This window comes from Pholis gunnellus, assembly GCF_910591455.1.
Source record: "Pholis gunnellus genome assembly, chromosome: 15".
Classification (NCBI taxonomy): Eukaryota; Metazoa; Chordata; class Actinopteri; order Perciformes; family Pholidae; genus Pholis; species Pholis gunnellus.
In genome coordinates, this window is record NC_136542.1 from 22,362,338 (window position 1) to 22,377,364 (window position 15,027).

General features: G+C 43.1%; 1 protein-coding gene across 1 annotated transcript in view; it reads right to left on the reverse strand.

Moving 5' to 3' along the window:
- Positions 1–3,385: 3,385 nt before the first annotated feature.
- The window catches only part of pxdn (peroxidasin), a gene marked incomplete at its 5' end in the record, with an annotated part of 49,874 nt that continues 38,232 nt past the window's right edge, over positions 3,386–15,027 (reverse strand). The window contains 7 exons of the mRNA XM_079175087.1: positions 3,386–6,100; positions 7,053–7,166; positions 8,008–8,140; positions 8,339–8,450; positions 13,594–13,802; positions 13,967–14,101; positions 14,378–14,874. Coding sequence (XP_079031213.1) covers positions 5,957–6,100; positions 7,053–7,166; positions 8,008–8,140; positions 8,339–8,450; positions 13,594–13,802; positions 13,967–14,101; positions 14,378–14,874 — 1,344 coding nt within the window. The 3' untranslated portion in view covers positions 3,386–5,956. The remainder of the gene's footprint in view (positions 6,101–7,052; positions 7,167–8,007; positions 8,141–8,338; positions 8,451–13,593; positions 13,803–13,966; positions 14,102–14,377; positions 14,875–15,027) is intronic.

The following is a 15,027-nucleotide window of genomic DNA, read 5'->3' on the forward strand; positions in this document are numbered from 1 at the left end:
GGCTAGTCTGGCTGTTGTGAAGCTAGCAGAACTTTGTAGTAGTAAGAGTTCAAGTTTAAAGGTATGTAAGACATTTTTACATGACATTAAATTGTTAGCGTTTTGGTTGGTTTAGATTCTTTCTTTTTTTTTAAACCTAGCTTTGTTTTTTTTTACATTCAATGGCTGAAGGGGGAGGAGAAACGGATTTACTGGCAACGGCTTTCTCGAGAAGGACATTTCAAGAAAAGCTGGACATCATAATGAATGACTTATTTGCAACTGAGCGTGATGGTGTTTGGAGCCACTCTGGATTTGCAAACCTGAGTTGGCTAACCAAGGCAGCAACACGACGCCGTAGCACGACAGGACACTTACAAGCTACGGTGCTTTTGAAAACTTTTGCGGAGACCCGAGTGGATCTACAACTCAACGAACACGTCCGCAGGGAAACGGAGCTCTACAACGAAAACGTTAAGAAAAATAGGGAAATACTGAAGAGTTTTTGTTGTGAGTTTGTTCTTGTCATTGTGTTGATTACATAGATTTTGACTATATGCATCGCCCGTTAATGACACAGCATCCTGTCATGCTGCGTCATATAGACCTGCATCCTTTCAAGTTGTGCGCTCTGCAGTTAGTGTATTTGTTGCCCTCATAGGTGTTGAGCTTCATGTAACATTTTATTTAACTTGTCAAATGTTGCAGTGTTATGTAAATATGAGGTTTTTACACAAAATAAATAATAACCCGTAGCTGTGGCGTCATAATGAGGTTATTAGGAGATGGTTCAACTGTAGCACGACAGCACAGAAGGCCCAGGTATAAAACACACTGGTTTCCAACAATGAACCCTTTCAGCTTTGGACAATCATTGAGCGTTCCCTCTTGAGCCACAGTCAAGACAAACTTTACATTCAAGCTCCACTATATAGTGCACTATAGTGCCATTCGCATGAACTTCAAGTAAAAAGATTATATTGCTGAATTTGCTGGTTGAATGCATCCCTAGACAGTCACCTTTTAAACACACAGCAGCTTCCCGTGCAAACACCTGCAGCAGAAACTCAGTGGGCTTGCGTGTCAGTGCCGAAAACACCAGCGGGGGAGAAACCTCATGACATATCCCACCTATTGGACGTGACAAGCCACCGCTGCAGTCCTTTGAGTCCTGGGATGCGAAACCTGCCCCCCAGCGGGACACCGCTGCTCTCTCGCTTTCATCCGCCTCGCTCTGGAAATGAGAACGACGTTCCTCTGGAGAGGGGAAAGCATCCCCCACCTTGGCGAGTGCAGAGGTGCAACGCCGAGAGCCAATTGCCTAACTGATATTGCAGGTATAGGCTCCTGTGTCCCCGTCCGAACCCCCGAAAAAAACCACGATCTGCTTCAGATCTAGGCTTTAGTCTCAGTTGAACACAGCTGATCTTGTGCTCTTGATGGTTTGTGTGGGTCGTATTGTGTGTGTGTGTGTGTATTTGTATGTCCCAACAATAGACCTAAAGGTAGGACCTTTGTTGTCAGGTTGATAATGTCTTTTGTTGCCTGGCTGGAAGATGAAGGCGCTTTTGTTATCTGTGCAGCCACTGGAAACCTCATTTCCTGGTCCAGTGTATTTTTCTTTTCCCCCCATTGCCTCGGTCCGCTCACCGCCCGGCTGCTAGTGCTGAGTCTACGGGGAGAAGTGAAGAGGACTGAGGAGGGACACGGACAGAGGACAGAAAGCGAGCGGATGGAGACGGGTGGAAACAGAGAAGTATTTACCTGAAAGCAACTGATTCGTTTGCTAATTTGTTATTAACGTTTTCCATTATGATTGATTTAATTTACAGAGGAGAACTAATGTGCCACAAAGCAGAGGCATAAAGAAACAGTTTGTGTGCCGGGCAACACGTGAGCAACAGTCTGAGGCTCACCTTCACATGGTGAAGGTTCTCAGGCCTCCACTATTACTAACACGTCACAGCTGCTCTCTGGTACCAGTCATGTCTCTGAGCAGAGCACTAGAACAACGAGACTCTGCAGTCCTGCTGGCGGCTCTGTTGAGGCTGAACTTGATCAATGCTGAGGTCAGCATGCTCATCAGGACTGTGCTAACCTGTTGATGTTCAGCGGTTTGAAGTTTTTGACAGGATCATTTTTGCATTCATGTTTTCGTCCAGGGGAGTTTTTATTTCTCCATGCACTCTAAACACACAGTATTTATCATTACTTATATTGTCTTTCATTTGGATGTATTTGCTGTAAATGTACGTATTTGCTTTCAGTCCTATCCACAACATGGGGTAGTGGTGCACGTCAGCCTCTTGTGGCTGAAATGAGTATTACAACACAAAGTATTACAACAAAATAAAATAAAATCACCCGCCAATATGACCCTTTTTACCTGTTTTTACTAGTGCTGGGCAAGTTAACGCGTAATTATCACGTTAACGCATTAATTAATTAATGCCGAGAATTATCTTGTCGCGCGTTAAAGCAGTTTTTTTTTTAACAGGAGCTGTTAACAGCTGTTTGTGTGGCATCTCTTCCGGCTCTTCCTGTTACCTTCACCTACATTCTCCTGGGTCCTAAGTCCCTCCATGTACAGCTTCTTATCACCCTCTATGTACCAACGTACATTTATAACAAATACCACACATATTACACGTAATCAGCGTTGCATATGTGTCTGACCAAAATACCCCAAAAAAGCAAAATAGCAATGATTCATTTAAATGATTTTTTTTTAGTTTTTAAAGTGTTTTTGTTTGTAATATGTATAATAAGCATATCATTTAGTTATCGCTACTGAGAATTTAACAAACATAAAAAACATGACGTAGATAGGTTTGCAGTTTTCAAGATGTATATTTGAAATTGCATGTCTTACACACATGAAGATAAACATCATCATAAAGTGTTGTGAACACTGAATATCTATTATCAGAATCATAACTGTATTTTAACTGCTACTGTGTAAAGAGAATACTGCTGTTAAAAAGAACCTTATTTGTTTAAAGTGTTTGCAAACCAAATGTTATTGCACTTTTGTTCATATAGCAGTACTTTTAAAATAAAAGTGCGCAATACACTACTTTTGAATTCATTATTGAATTTTGCTAATAACAAACAAATCATGCGATTAATCGCGATTCAAAATTGTAATCGTTGCCAGCACTAAAATCCTTGATTTGCTCTATTGACTTCATGAAGTGTCCATATTAATGAGCAGAGAAAGCCAACTTAACCAAACTGCATGGTCTTCAGATGGATTTGATGTTCAGAGCAAAACGTTTAGTTATTAGCTAAATGAAAACGGCGGAGCATCGTCGGAGCATCAGTGTGCTGACGACAGGTCACATCTCTGACATTGATCTCATCTGTTGAGCTGAAAAAGAACAGGAACCAACATGCATCACTACAATTCAAATGTGTCTTATTTATTTATTTATTCTTACTGTCGAGAGGCATACATTACAGTGCAAACCATTCTTTGGCAAACATACAATACACATGTCATGATAGGTACTATTATATCCACACTGACCACTGGTGAAGGGGCAGTGTGGGTAAAGCATGTTCAGTCTTGCAGAGCAGTGCATTCCATTGACACTTGGGGAGTTGTTTGGGGGTGGAAATAAAAAAAGAGAGAAAATGGAAAATGAAAGAAATGAACTAATTCGACAGATATATGAATATGAAGACTGGTAACTTAGAGAGCTCACAGTGCTTTGACAGGCAAACCATGGGACACTTGCCAAAATGCATTTAGCCTGTAAATAAGAAAGAGACACTCATTCATACACAACGTTTAGGAAAATATATGAAAATACTAAATCCATTAAAATGTACACACCTTGGCGCACATGAATATGTGTACGTATAGGTATTGTTGGAAGAGCCACAATCAGGAAGTAATGGAGAAAAAAAAGAAGTTGAAACGGCTGTAAACACACAGTTGGATGTACAAACCTGTCCAGTATATTCAAACATTTGATATGATACCAATTTACCAGTGCGACTGCTGGCCCAGTGATCCGTCTGTAATCCCGGATGGAACATTCCGGAGAGCATGATTTCTGTTCTGTGACAGATGCTCGCTCAGGACGTCACCGCTTAAAGAAAACAATGGAAAGCAACACTGCAGCTGCAGCCTCTTCACCATAATGAGGAGCAAAACAGGAACACAGAGACGTGACTCATGTTGCACTAAGCGAGCCGGTGCATGGGAACAATGGGTGGTCTAAGTACAGTACATGTTTAGGGCCGGCTGACAGGGGTCAGTGGAGTAAATCTCACAATGGCAAGACCGGAGACTTGTTTTGATTGACACTGTATCCCAATCATGAGCAGCCCTCCCCCAACATCACCCCTCGCTTCCCCTCTCATATGGCTTCCATTACAGCGGAATGAGGGTCAGAGAGCCGGAGAGGCCTGCCGAATCCACTCACGCTCTGCCGAATGACGTCACCCCGGGGCGCAAAAGAAATCTTCAACATGGCAAAGAAACATGAGCGGGACCAATATCAATACTGCAGGGGGAAATATCCAAACGCTGCACACACATGAGGAAAAAAAAGAAACGCTTAAGAGGGAGAAGCCGGAGTCAAAGTGGATGCTGGACAAAGGAATGCATGCGAGCGTTGTCCTTGTCTAAACTGGAACTGGAGAGCTGCAGGTCCACCACGGCAGAGAGGAGCGGTTATGGTAGCAGTCCTTCAGTTGTAGTCGCTGCACTAAAGACTATACATGAATAACAAACAATGTGGAGCAGGCCACAGGGAGAATACTGCGTGGTAGAGTTAGAACCAACGGCTAAATCCTGACCTCATCACAACATTCATACATAGTTTCACATATAGACATGTGCTAGTTAGGTCACTGTGGAAAGAACTAAATCATACATTTGGCTTTAGGAGACCGAGGGAAATACTGGGTCAAAGTTCACAACATTACAGTGGTAAAAAATGGATCATCTTTCACTGCTTTCTGAAAGCAAAATGAAACTTGGAAAGGAGCACAACAGTGCAAGAGCTGGTTTGAGTGTCCTGTGCTACGTGGCTCCACTTCACTCAAGTTCAGGACAGGACAGCAGAGACGATAAGGAAGTCGACTAACAAGGTGTCCATGGATAGAGGAGCAGTGATCAGTAGACAATTCTTTTGCATTACAAACATGTTACTAGGGCTTCACATTATCTTCATATGTAAGCATTTTTATATAAAAAGGGAGGGAAAAAAACATATTCATAACATGATAAGAAGCACCTTGGATAAAAGATGAAGTAAATCTATTCATAGAAAGTCTTTTAGTTTGAAGGAAACCATCCTCTCAATTGTGATTTATCATAAAAAGGCATATACTGAGTGTTTATAGGTTGTATAGGTTGGTTGTACAAAAGACAATACTTAAGGTTTGAATTTAGTGATTAAAATCATTAATAAAAGGGGGGGGAAATAGCACCAGTTTTCGGCATCTCTAACCTGAGAAACTTTTGTGAGACAACAGGGCTGCCGCCTTTCAATCTACTTCCCTTTCCTGCTTGTCGACGGCATGTGGTGCTGCGTTTTTGTTGCCATGTGTTACTGGCAGGAGCGCAAACACAGCGGCTGTTTGTTACACTTCAGGAGGAAGGAGAAGACGTTTGTCCGTCTGTCGAGTTTACAATCCACCTATTCATCCATCCGTCCACCCATTGGTTCAGAAATAAATCCATTTAGTGATCGCTGGCTGCCGGCCAGATTTCAAACCGAGCCTCAGGCTGCTGTCCCTGGTGGGGGGAACCATCCCAAAAATGAAATCACCCCCCTCCCCCAATAAACGCAAAAGAATACAAAATGAAACAAAACAAAAACTGAGGCTATTGGGTCTATCGAGGCTATTAGTGGCTGTGGATCGGCACACCTTCATGAGTCCCATCCGCTCTCTGGATGTCTGAGTGAGTGTGTGACTTTCAGCCACTGGAGTGTGTTCGACGGGGGGGGGGTCCTGAGGGTTATTCGTGGCGGGTGTCCGCTTGAGGCGGCTTCTTAACATCAGCCTGTTCACGGCACACCGGGCAGCAGGCGCCTTTTAGCTTGACGGGCCGCTTGCACTCGGCTGGTGGACAAGACTCCACAAAGCAGGTCACCTGGGTGTCCTGAGGGGGGGGGGGGGGGGGGGCAAAGAAAGGGCAACAGGTCAGTTCACTTATTAGATTAGACTGGATGGAATGTTCGTGATCGGGCCAGCTGCAGATACCAAGATACAAGAGGTACAAAAACATGAACAGAGCCACTGCAAACTCTAATATAGAGCTAAAGTAAAAAACACATCAAACGTATCTACGATCAGAAAATGTGTCTAAAAAAGAAATATAATCACTTCTCAGATGGATATAATGGGAACATAAAATGCTTTCAATGCGAGGTTGTGCCGGCGCTGTCTTGTTTGGCACAGAACAGAAATGAAACGTTCTGCCTACAACTAGTGAAGTGCTTGACGACATGTCTGAACAGAACAATGACGGGCTTTGTTTCAGAGCAACAGCATGATGTGTCGAACCAAATGATTCTCTCCCAGACAGTCCTTCTCACTGTGCTTCTCCCGGCCAAATTGAATTAGAACAATTACAGTGAGGCGTGGAAGGTGGAAAGAGATAGTTTGAGGGAAGCCGAGTTGAAAGAGAGAACCGTAAAAAAGAGAAAACTGACAGGTGTGCTATCACGTGTGGCGAGCTAAATAAACTGTGAGAGGGGAAAGATGGCATCAAATGTAAGTGGGAGGGGAAGAGAGGGCTGAAGACGAAGCAGAGGCTGCCAGGTTTGGCATGGAGCTGCCATCACCTCTGCCAGCAGTTGGCAATGAAAAAGTGTGAAAGATAAAGAATGAAAGGCAGAGAAGTGGCCGGCACACACAAACACTGTGGGGAGACTGGTGCCAGGAGGTACAGGAGGAGGAGAAACTAGGGCATTTAAACTGGGCGGACCTGGACAGCCCACATGGAGAGACTAAAACCTGATCAGCTCCTGTGGAAAGGGAGTGGATTCAGAACTGTGTGTGTGTGTGTGTGTGAAGCATTTGCACTGCATATTGATCTATGTTGAACATACTCTGCATTCACATATGGTGCAGGAGTCCTGTTTCCAGCGCTCTCCATTTGTCCGCTCACGTCCCTTACTGTCAGTGCAGTCGGTCTTGCTCTGACGGGCCTCAAGTCTTTTAATCTGCAAGGACACAAGGACACAAGGACACAAGGACACAAGCATTTACTCAGAGGAGCAGTTGTCTGTGGTCAAATCACCGCCACATGACGCTCTCCCTGTCAACACATTTTTATAAAACTTGAGTCACATATACGTGAGAATGTGCACACATTCCCTATCATGACCACAACAACCCAGCATCTTCTAACAACAGACCTTTACTATAAACAGGGCTCAACATGAAGGGTTTCACCATTTTGAGAAATTGGCAAGCAATTCTTGGTCTTTGGTTGCCATCGCTGGCAACTACTACTTAACATATAAGAGATAGGGACAGCAGAATAAATACATGTTTCATATGTGTTGCTTTAGTGGTATTTACATATGGCTGTTATAGACAGAACCTGAACCAGACCACGTTGCATATGCGTTGTTATGAATCCAACCGCACTTCTTGGCAGGACCCGCCCTGCATAGCTGGTTGAGGCAGGGATGATTGGTTGAGGAATAGTTAGTTAGGGTAGCCCATTGGTCAGGGTCTGATCAAATCCGTTGCTTGTACCTCGCATTGATGCCTGGCTTCAATGCTACTGATAATGCAAGGCGGAGCCTATGACGTAAGCACAGGTTTAACTTGGTGGCCAGTGAGGCCAACACGCTCTCATGCGTGTGTTTTTAGAAACAAATCTGTGTTTTCACTTTACCCCGACTTTAAAAGGCTGCACCAGAAGAAAAAGTCCGGCTGGTGCTATCCGGAGCTATTAACTGTACCGCGAACATGTTAATGTGAAACATGTCTCTGTGTCAATGTGTTCGACTGTGAATGGGACAGGCATGCAGCATGTTCAGAGATGAGACTCACCTGCTTTCGTAAACTTGTGATCGTCTTCTGCATGTCGGACACAAAGTCCTGGAAGTCGTTGATTGATGGTTCAGTGCTTTTTTTGGAGGTCACAGTAACATTTACAATATTTTGTCCAGCTTCCTCCACTGGACTGCAACGACAAAGGTACAAACATCTCGATTGAAACTTACAAGTTAATCGTTGAAGTTAATCCTGCCAATCCTGAATGAATGTGACGCACAGAAAACTTTCACTTCAAAGATTCAGATTCAGAGTAGGTGTTTCAGTAACATGATAGTCACATACTGTCACCACATTGTCCATCTAAACACTTGTCACGCTGTGTTACCTGTTCTCCTGGATGCTGTTGGCAGGGCTCTCCTCTTTGTAGCTGTGCTCAGCTGATCGGCGTCCTCTAAAGTGGTATGACAGGGCGTTGAACTGACCCTTGGTTCTGCAGTCTGTTGGGGTTAAGCACAACACAACACGCTGGAGTTCACTAACTGAGGCAGAAACCATCACTGACACTGACGAGAAGAGGAATCTTCATTGTTGTACCCGTAGACTATGAAACATGGACGTAGTCTCTGTGATGTCACCCATAGTCACTGAAGAGCTGTTGTGAAAAGCTGTGTGATTTAAATAAAGTTATTATCATTGTCAATAATAAAGGAAACCTGTGCAGGAACATAAGGTTAATGTATTCCATCTGTGCACAAACACACATACAGCCACCATGCATGCCATACATACACACAAACATAGACAAATGCTGATGCCACATTCTCTGTGCTTCAAAGTGCTGATGTGAGACTTTGAGGCTGATTGTATTACCATCACTGCACCCAGATCAAAGAAAACAAACGACCCACACACTGTCACAGAACCCTGCTTGTGCCCCTGAACACACCTGGGGCATGCTGAGCATCAGCATAGAGCAACAACAGACGGTCCACAATAAACCTGAGGGAGGACAGATGATGGGACCAGGTCCTGTAGTTAGTCTGCTCTGCTCCCTCAGAGCGCCTTTGATTTACCAGATCAGAGTTTGTAAAAGACAAAGACTATCTAAACACAACAGGACGTCCTATCTCGTGCTGATAGACATACATGAGCGCACAGATGCACGCTTACACACACACACACACATTGAAGTTCTCAGCGATGTCCTCTCTCTTTATGGAGCTAAACACAACTGTGAATCAGCCTTACTGACAGACAGACACAAGTGCGTTAACTTCCTCCCTCCCTCTTCTTTCTGTTTATTAGCTGAGCTCTTCCCTCGTACATTCTGTGGAGGGAGGGTCAGAATCTGGGATGAAAGGAGAATAATTAAGAGGCACCATGTGTTGCTTATTAACATGTTTGTTACCCTGTAGCTTGTTCTCCCAAGACAATGGATTGATGAAACTGACTATTTTATATCACAACAGTGTACTGAACCCATTTTCCTCAAGCGTCTACATCACACAAGAATTCATTCATCCTACATGCAACACACATATATTCTGAATAAAACCATAGAAAGGCCACATTATGTCACTAAAGAACATTGTACTTTCCATTTACCACCCAGAAGACACTGGAGCAGTTTATAAACATGAAAAACTAACTTACACCGAGATAAAGAAAGCAATCTTGGACTATCATGTTGCTCCTGTAAGCCCTATCTAAAGGCTCTGCTGATAGGAATTATTCATTTTTGAATACTTCAAGCTCATTCAACAAAGTTCATCAATGTTTTCATTAAAGATCATTGCTTAGCTTTCAGTCCCTGTTACATATTCTAATCCCAGCCAATTGCTCTTTCTTACAATGAAGTCCCATCTTCAAATAAATGATAGAAACAAGCAGTAAAACCCCTAATGCTGGTTTATTATAACAGCAGGGGGGCCTCTTCGTTCATCTCCTTTTCACTTTGTCAGCTGCACACACGGGTGGAATGTTTAAACATCCAAATACAATCTCTTCCCTGCACAGATAACGGGAGCAGTCTCTGAAAAGTACAGTATTGGTTATGTCATGAGGGTTTCACTGAAGTGGTGATCCGGCAGAGTAGCAATGGCGAGACATTTTACAGCATTTGACTTCCAACTTTCACAACAAAACAAAATCCCCATCCGACAGAAGGAAGTTTTCTTTTCTCTCAGAGAAATGATCCCAGACATTGTTTCTCTACAGTCAAATCTCCTTTTCACTCTGAGGTGCTGAAGCCTGAAACTATGTTTATTCTTCATCTCTGCCTCCAAGTTTCACACACAGTCAAGCAACAAGCATCTATGTGACCTGAGCCATACAGACAGAGAAGAACCTTTCCCCTTTCAAAGGGGCTGCTCTAAATTGCAACATAAAACAAGTGTTTCATGTGAGGCCAGGCTGCCTTGAGGAAGATGTTATCAAAGGGAAACAAAGTGTGACGATTTTGTGCGGCTTGAATTTGACGAAACAGTTCCAACACTAGACCAGTCAGCTGAAACGTCGAGGCAACTTCCTGTGCTGTTACACCATGTGTACTTTCATCAAAAAAGGCACACGCTTTTAAAGATTAGTCGCAATGATGAAAGATGTGAGAGGTTATGATTTTCAGAATAAAACCACACTAACACTGGATTTGGAAAAATCTTTTTTCAGCACCTGTAATTCATATTTGCAGCTAATTTATGTAAATCGATAGTGCCATAAAAAAAGTTTTGAAGTTAAAACTTAATATAGAATCATGAATTTACACTGGCCTTGTTATGAACACCTCTACAATCCATTGTAAACAAATACACCATAACTGAGAACAACATCAGTAAGAGCTAATATGTGTCTTCCTCTACTCGGTAGTCATGACGACGTGTCCTTGGGCTAGATACCGAACCCCCAAATTGCCATCGGTGTGTGTGAGTGAATGATTCGTTTAGATCCAGATGAACAGGTGGCTCTTTGTATGGCAGCCTCTGCCATCAGTGTAGGAATGTGTGTGTGAATGTTGACATGTAGCGTGAAGCCCTTTGAGTGGTTGGAAGAATAGAAAGGTGCAATACAAATGCAAGAACATTTAACAATGAATCCTATCTTTGTCACGACAAATCTTTTTGTTGACTGAGTCAAACAGATGATAGTGATCCCGTCTGAGGTTCGTTGTGTTGTACCAGAATGCTTCATGCTTCCATGACGTACGGCGTGATGATTGAGTGTGGCTTTGTGGCTCAAAGGCAGTAAAACTGCCTGTGCCAAAGCACACTGACTATAATCCTGCGAGACTATTCTTCTTATTCTCCATCTTCTGTACAAAAGTTTGATGTGCTTCTTGTCCCAGAGTGATGCTAACACCTGCGCAAAAAGTACATCAAACGTGCGGCCTGATCGGGAAAGGTGTACTACGACTTTTTTCAGAGATTCGCCCAGCTGGTTTCCCCCAAATTTTGAAAAACGGAGCAAAAGTTCTAAAATTGACTTGAATGGGGTTTCGCCACGAAGAGAGCTAAAAAAAACACTTAAATTTGGGCCCACATTGGCTAGCCATACATTAATGTAGAAAAACGATTCAAAGTTTAGAACGTTGACAAAACGCTACACTTTATTGAGCCAAATGGGCATTTTGATAGCTAGCACAGTTTTTATGAAGTCACAGATTAAGTTTCAGGAGAATTTTGGGTCCGTTTCAGATTTTATAATGGGTGTGTATTGCATGGCTCGTTAAGTGCTAGAGTGATGACATCACGGTCAGAGTGGAGCAGAGCATGAAAAGTATTCTGCGATTTTTACAAACAAATTGCTTCGAGTCCCACAATGTTTACTCTTTATACACCAATTTTGATCAAAAAGCTTGGAAATTTTGTGTTGGTCGCACGCATGTGTCTATGGAATCCAACAGACTTATACATTTGGCTCAAAGAGCCGCAGAGCGACATGAACTCCAACCAACTGCTCCATTAGACTCCATGTTAAATCTGACCACTAATTTCTCAAAGAAAGCAGACGGTACCAGTTTTGTATATTGCTCTGGAGCTCACATTTTAACCCCACAAACATAAAAACCACATCAGCGCCTTAGAGTCTTATCTCTCTCATGGTACCCGTATGTTGTTGATTGGACTCATGGTTTTGGTATCGGGGGCAGAGGTTTGACAGGTAGTTTTGTTGAAAAACCCTGTACAGCAGAGGTCTTCAACAGGGGGTCCGCGGAGGTACTGCAGGGGGGTCGTGACAAAATTAGAAAATTTTTTATATATATATTTTTTTCCAAACATGAATCTGTTCATTATTGTAATAGTTCAGTATTGTATGCAAGATAACAGGTATGTATGTTTAAAATGAAAACGTCAATTTGAATAGCTTGTAATCATGATTATCATGCAATTGACAGACAATGATGATATTGGCATTGATATCAGCTGAAGGTATGTTTCTAAATGTCAGTGGCACGGCCCCTCTACTCACTGTACCTTCACATGTTTAAAATAACAACATGAATATATCAACCTGTGTATTATTTGAATAGCTTAGTATTGAATGCACAATACAGAGGTATGTTTATACATGGCACTAGGCCCAGTTTCATATAAAACACAATGTTATACAATATATATAGTCGGGGGTCCCTGCTCCATCTCTCTATCAGTTTGGGGGTCCTTGGCCTGAAAAACATTGAAGACCCCTGTAGCTGACGCTGACCGGCGTATAAACGTTGCCATGACAACACCAGAAGTTGATTTCGCGATTTGTATTATTTTTTGTTTATTTCTACAATTATAATACATTACGTTTACTGTAATTTTGGGTACCTTATGTTAAACTCGTAACCGTCTTGCCCTTGTTTTACTCATGATGATAGACGAGCTTTTGTTTTGTAACGTGACCATTAAACCGGAAGTTAAGCGGAGCTCAGAAAGATGAGAAATGGCGGGTGAAAACAGCAAACTTTTTCTTTCCCCTCTGTTGTACTGCTGGTCTACCAGGCGAACACGGTAAAGTTTATTCAGTTAACTCATTACTGTTATACTTGTTGTAGGTAATGAGAGACAGAGTATTTGTTTCTTTGTTGTTTGTACATGAAGCTGTTTTGTGTCTTCTAGTTTTCCCGGTGTTCCATGAGAGGACAATAATAAACGTGAACATCAGTAAGAAGCGTGGACTCTTTTATGACCAGTGTGGATACATACCCCTGCTGTGCAGTCTAACCCTCTTAATTAGCCTCTAACACCCTTTCAAAATAAAAGCCCCACAGATTGAATTCTAACCGGAATGCTTGTCAAAGCCTGTCATTTTATATCCTCTGTACGTGTGTGTCAAACATTATGATTCTGTCTCCTCTCCCCCTCTCTCGCCCACCCAGTCCCAACCTTTCAAAATAAAAGTCCCTTGGAGTAACTATCTTAACATGAAGCTCAGAATGAGGTTCATGTTAAGAAATGTTAAATTCAAGTATTTCCATCACAAGCTAACGCTCCCATCATTTCTAAAGGCTTCTCAAATAAAGCTGTATCTCCAATACAGAAATGACGGGAGTGATTTGTGGTATATTGTGATATATATATATATTGCGACGTCTTCGGGCAGTAGAAGCCACACTGTCAAAATGTATTGCGAAATTTTCTAGTTTAAACTTGCTCTCACCTTCACAGCAGTCCTGCCACATGCGCAGGTCAATCTGAGGGATGTCGTCACAGCTGCCGTAGCCGTGGGGCAGCTCGGCCACCCTGAAGACATCCTGCTGGACACGTGTGATGTTGTCCCCGTTGTCGCACAGCACCCGTGTCAGAGAGGCCTGCTTCAGCTGTGTCAGCTGGGCAGGAGAGAACACACCCGGGTTTTCATACCAGAACCTGAACCAGACAGACAGAACACAGGGAAGCGGGGAGTTTTTACCTCTCTTACTTTTACATGATGAAGGAACTCCTGATTCATAAAGAATACTGTGACAGCAGAGGTTCTATACCCTTAGAGGTAATGTGTTTGTGAGGTGAGAAGTGTTGTGACCTTACTGTACCTGTCTCCATCCTGCAGCCGTTTGAACTGGGTTGCCAACAGACACATGAGGGTGGGCCCCACTCTGCTGCCAGGGACCAGGTCTTCAGCCATCAGCGCAGGGAACAGATCGATGTTCATAGGAGAGCCATACAGCCTGCCACACAGGAAAGAAAGTCAGGGACACTAAACTATGTGAATATATTACAATCCAGAATTATTATGGAGCACAAACTTCTCCAAAGTGAATATCAGTTAAACCATGATTTGTCTCAAAATGATGACACGTCCCTTATATGCTATCTTTAAACTGTTCACAGGCATGAATGATTATAGCCTACAGATAAACTGGTTTCATTTGTTGTATGCTGGTCTAAAGCAAAGGCAGGAAAAATTCTAAAATTAGGAATAATCATCTTGAGTGTATAATTACCTCTGCAGTTTCTCTCTGACATTAGGATTCTTAATTTCGTTCCTCAGGTCATCAAAGGTCTGAGCCGAGGTCAGGTTGCAGAAGACCCTGTAATCATTGTACGGCGGTATACCATGGTCCCTTCCTCTCTGTATATTCATGGCAGCCAGGTCCAGAGCCACAGCGTGGACCATGGAGAACAGCCTCTCCGTCAGCTCCGTATTCAGCAGCTGTGTGGACACCCGCATTTTGCCAGCGACGCCAAAGAGCCCGCGAATCAGCGGGTCAATGCCGCCCTCATTCACGATGCGGAACGGGGAGAAGAAAGCCCGGTGCAGGGAGATGTGTCCCTGAGGGATAGGCTGGAAGTCCTCGTCTAACCTGTAGAGTATTGGGTTGATGAGGGTGTGCCCGAAGCGGAACGCAGCTGTGGCGAAAGAGCTGAGGATGCCGGTGTTAATATTGGGGTTGTAACCAGTGTATGGCCCTATCAACTTCATGCCTGCCTCACCCAGGATCTAGGAGACGGGAAAGGGACCACAACAGTCTTTCTTAATCATTTCTACTTCAGTAGATTTCCCCTTGCGGGATGAATAAAGTATAATAAAAAAAATCACTGTTAATGAATGCATTTCTTTTTGTTATAACCATGGAAATAATGAGAAAATCTA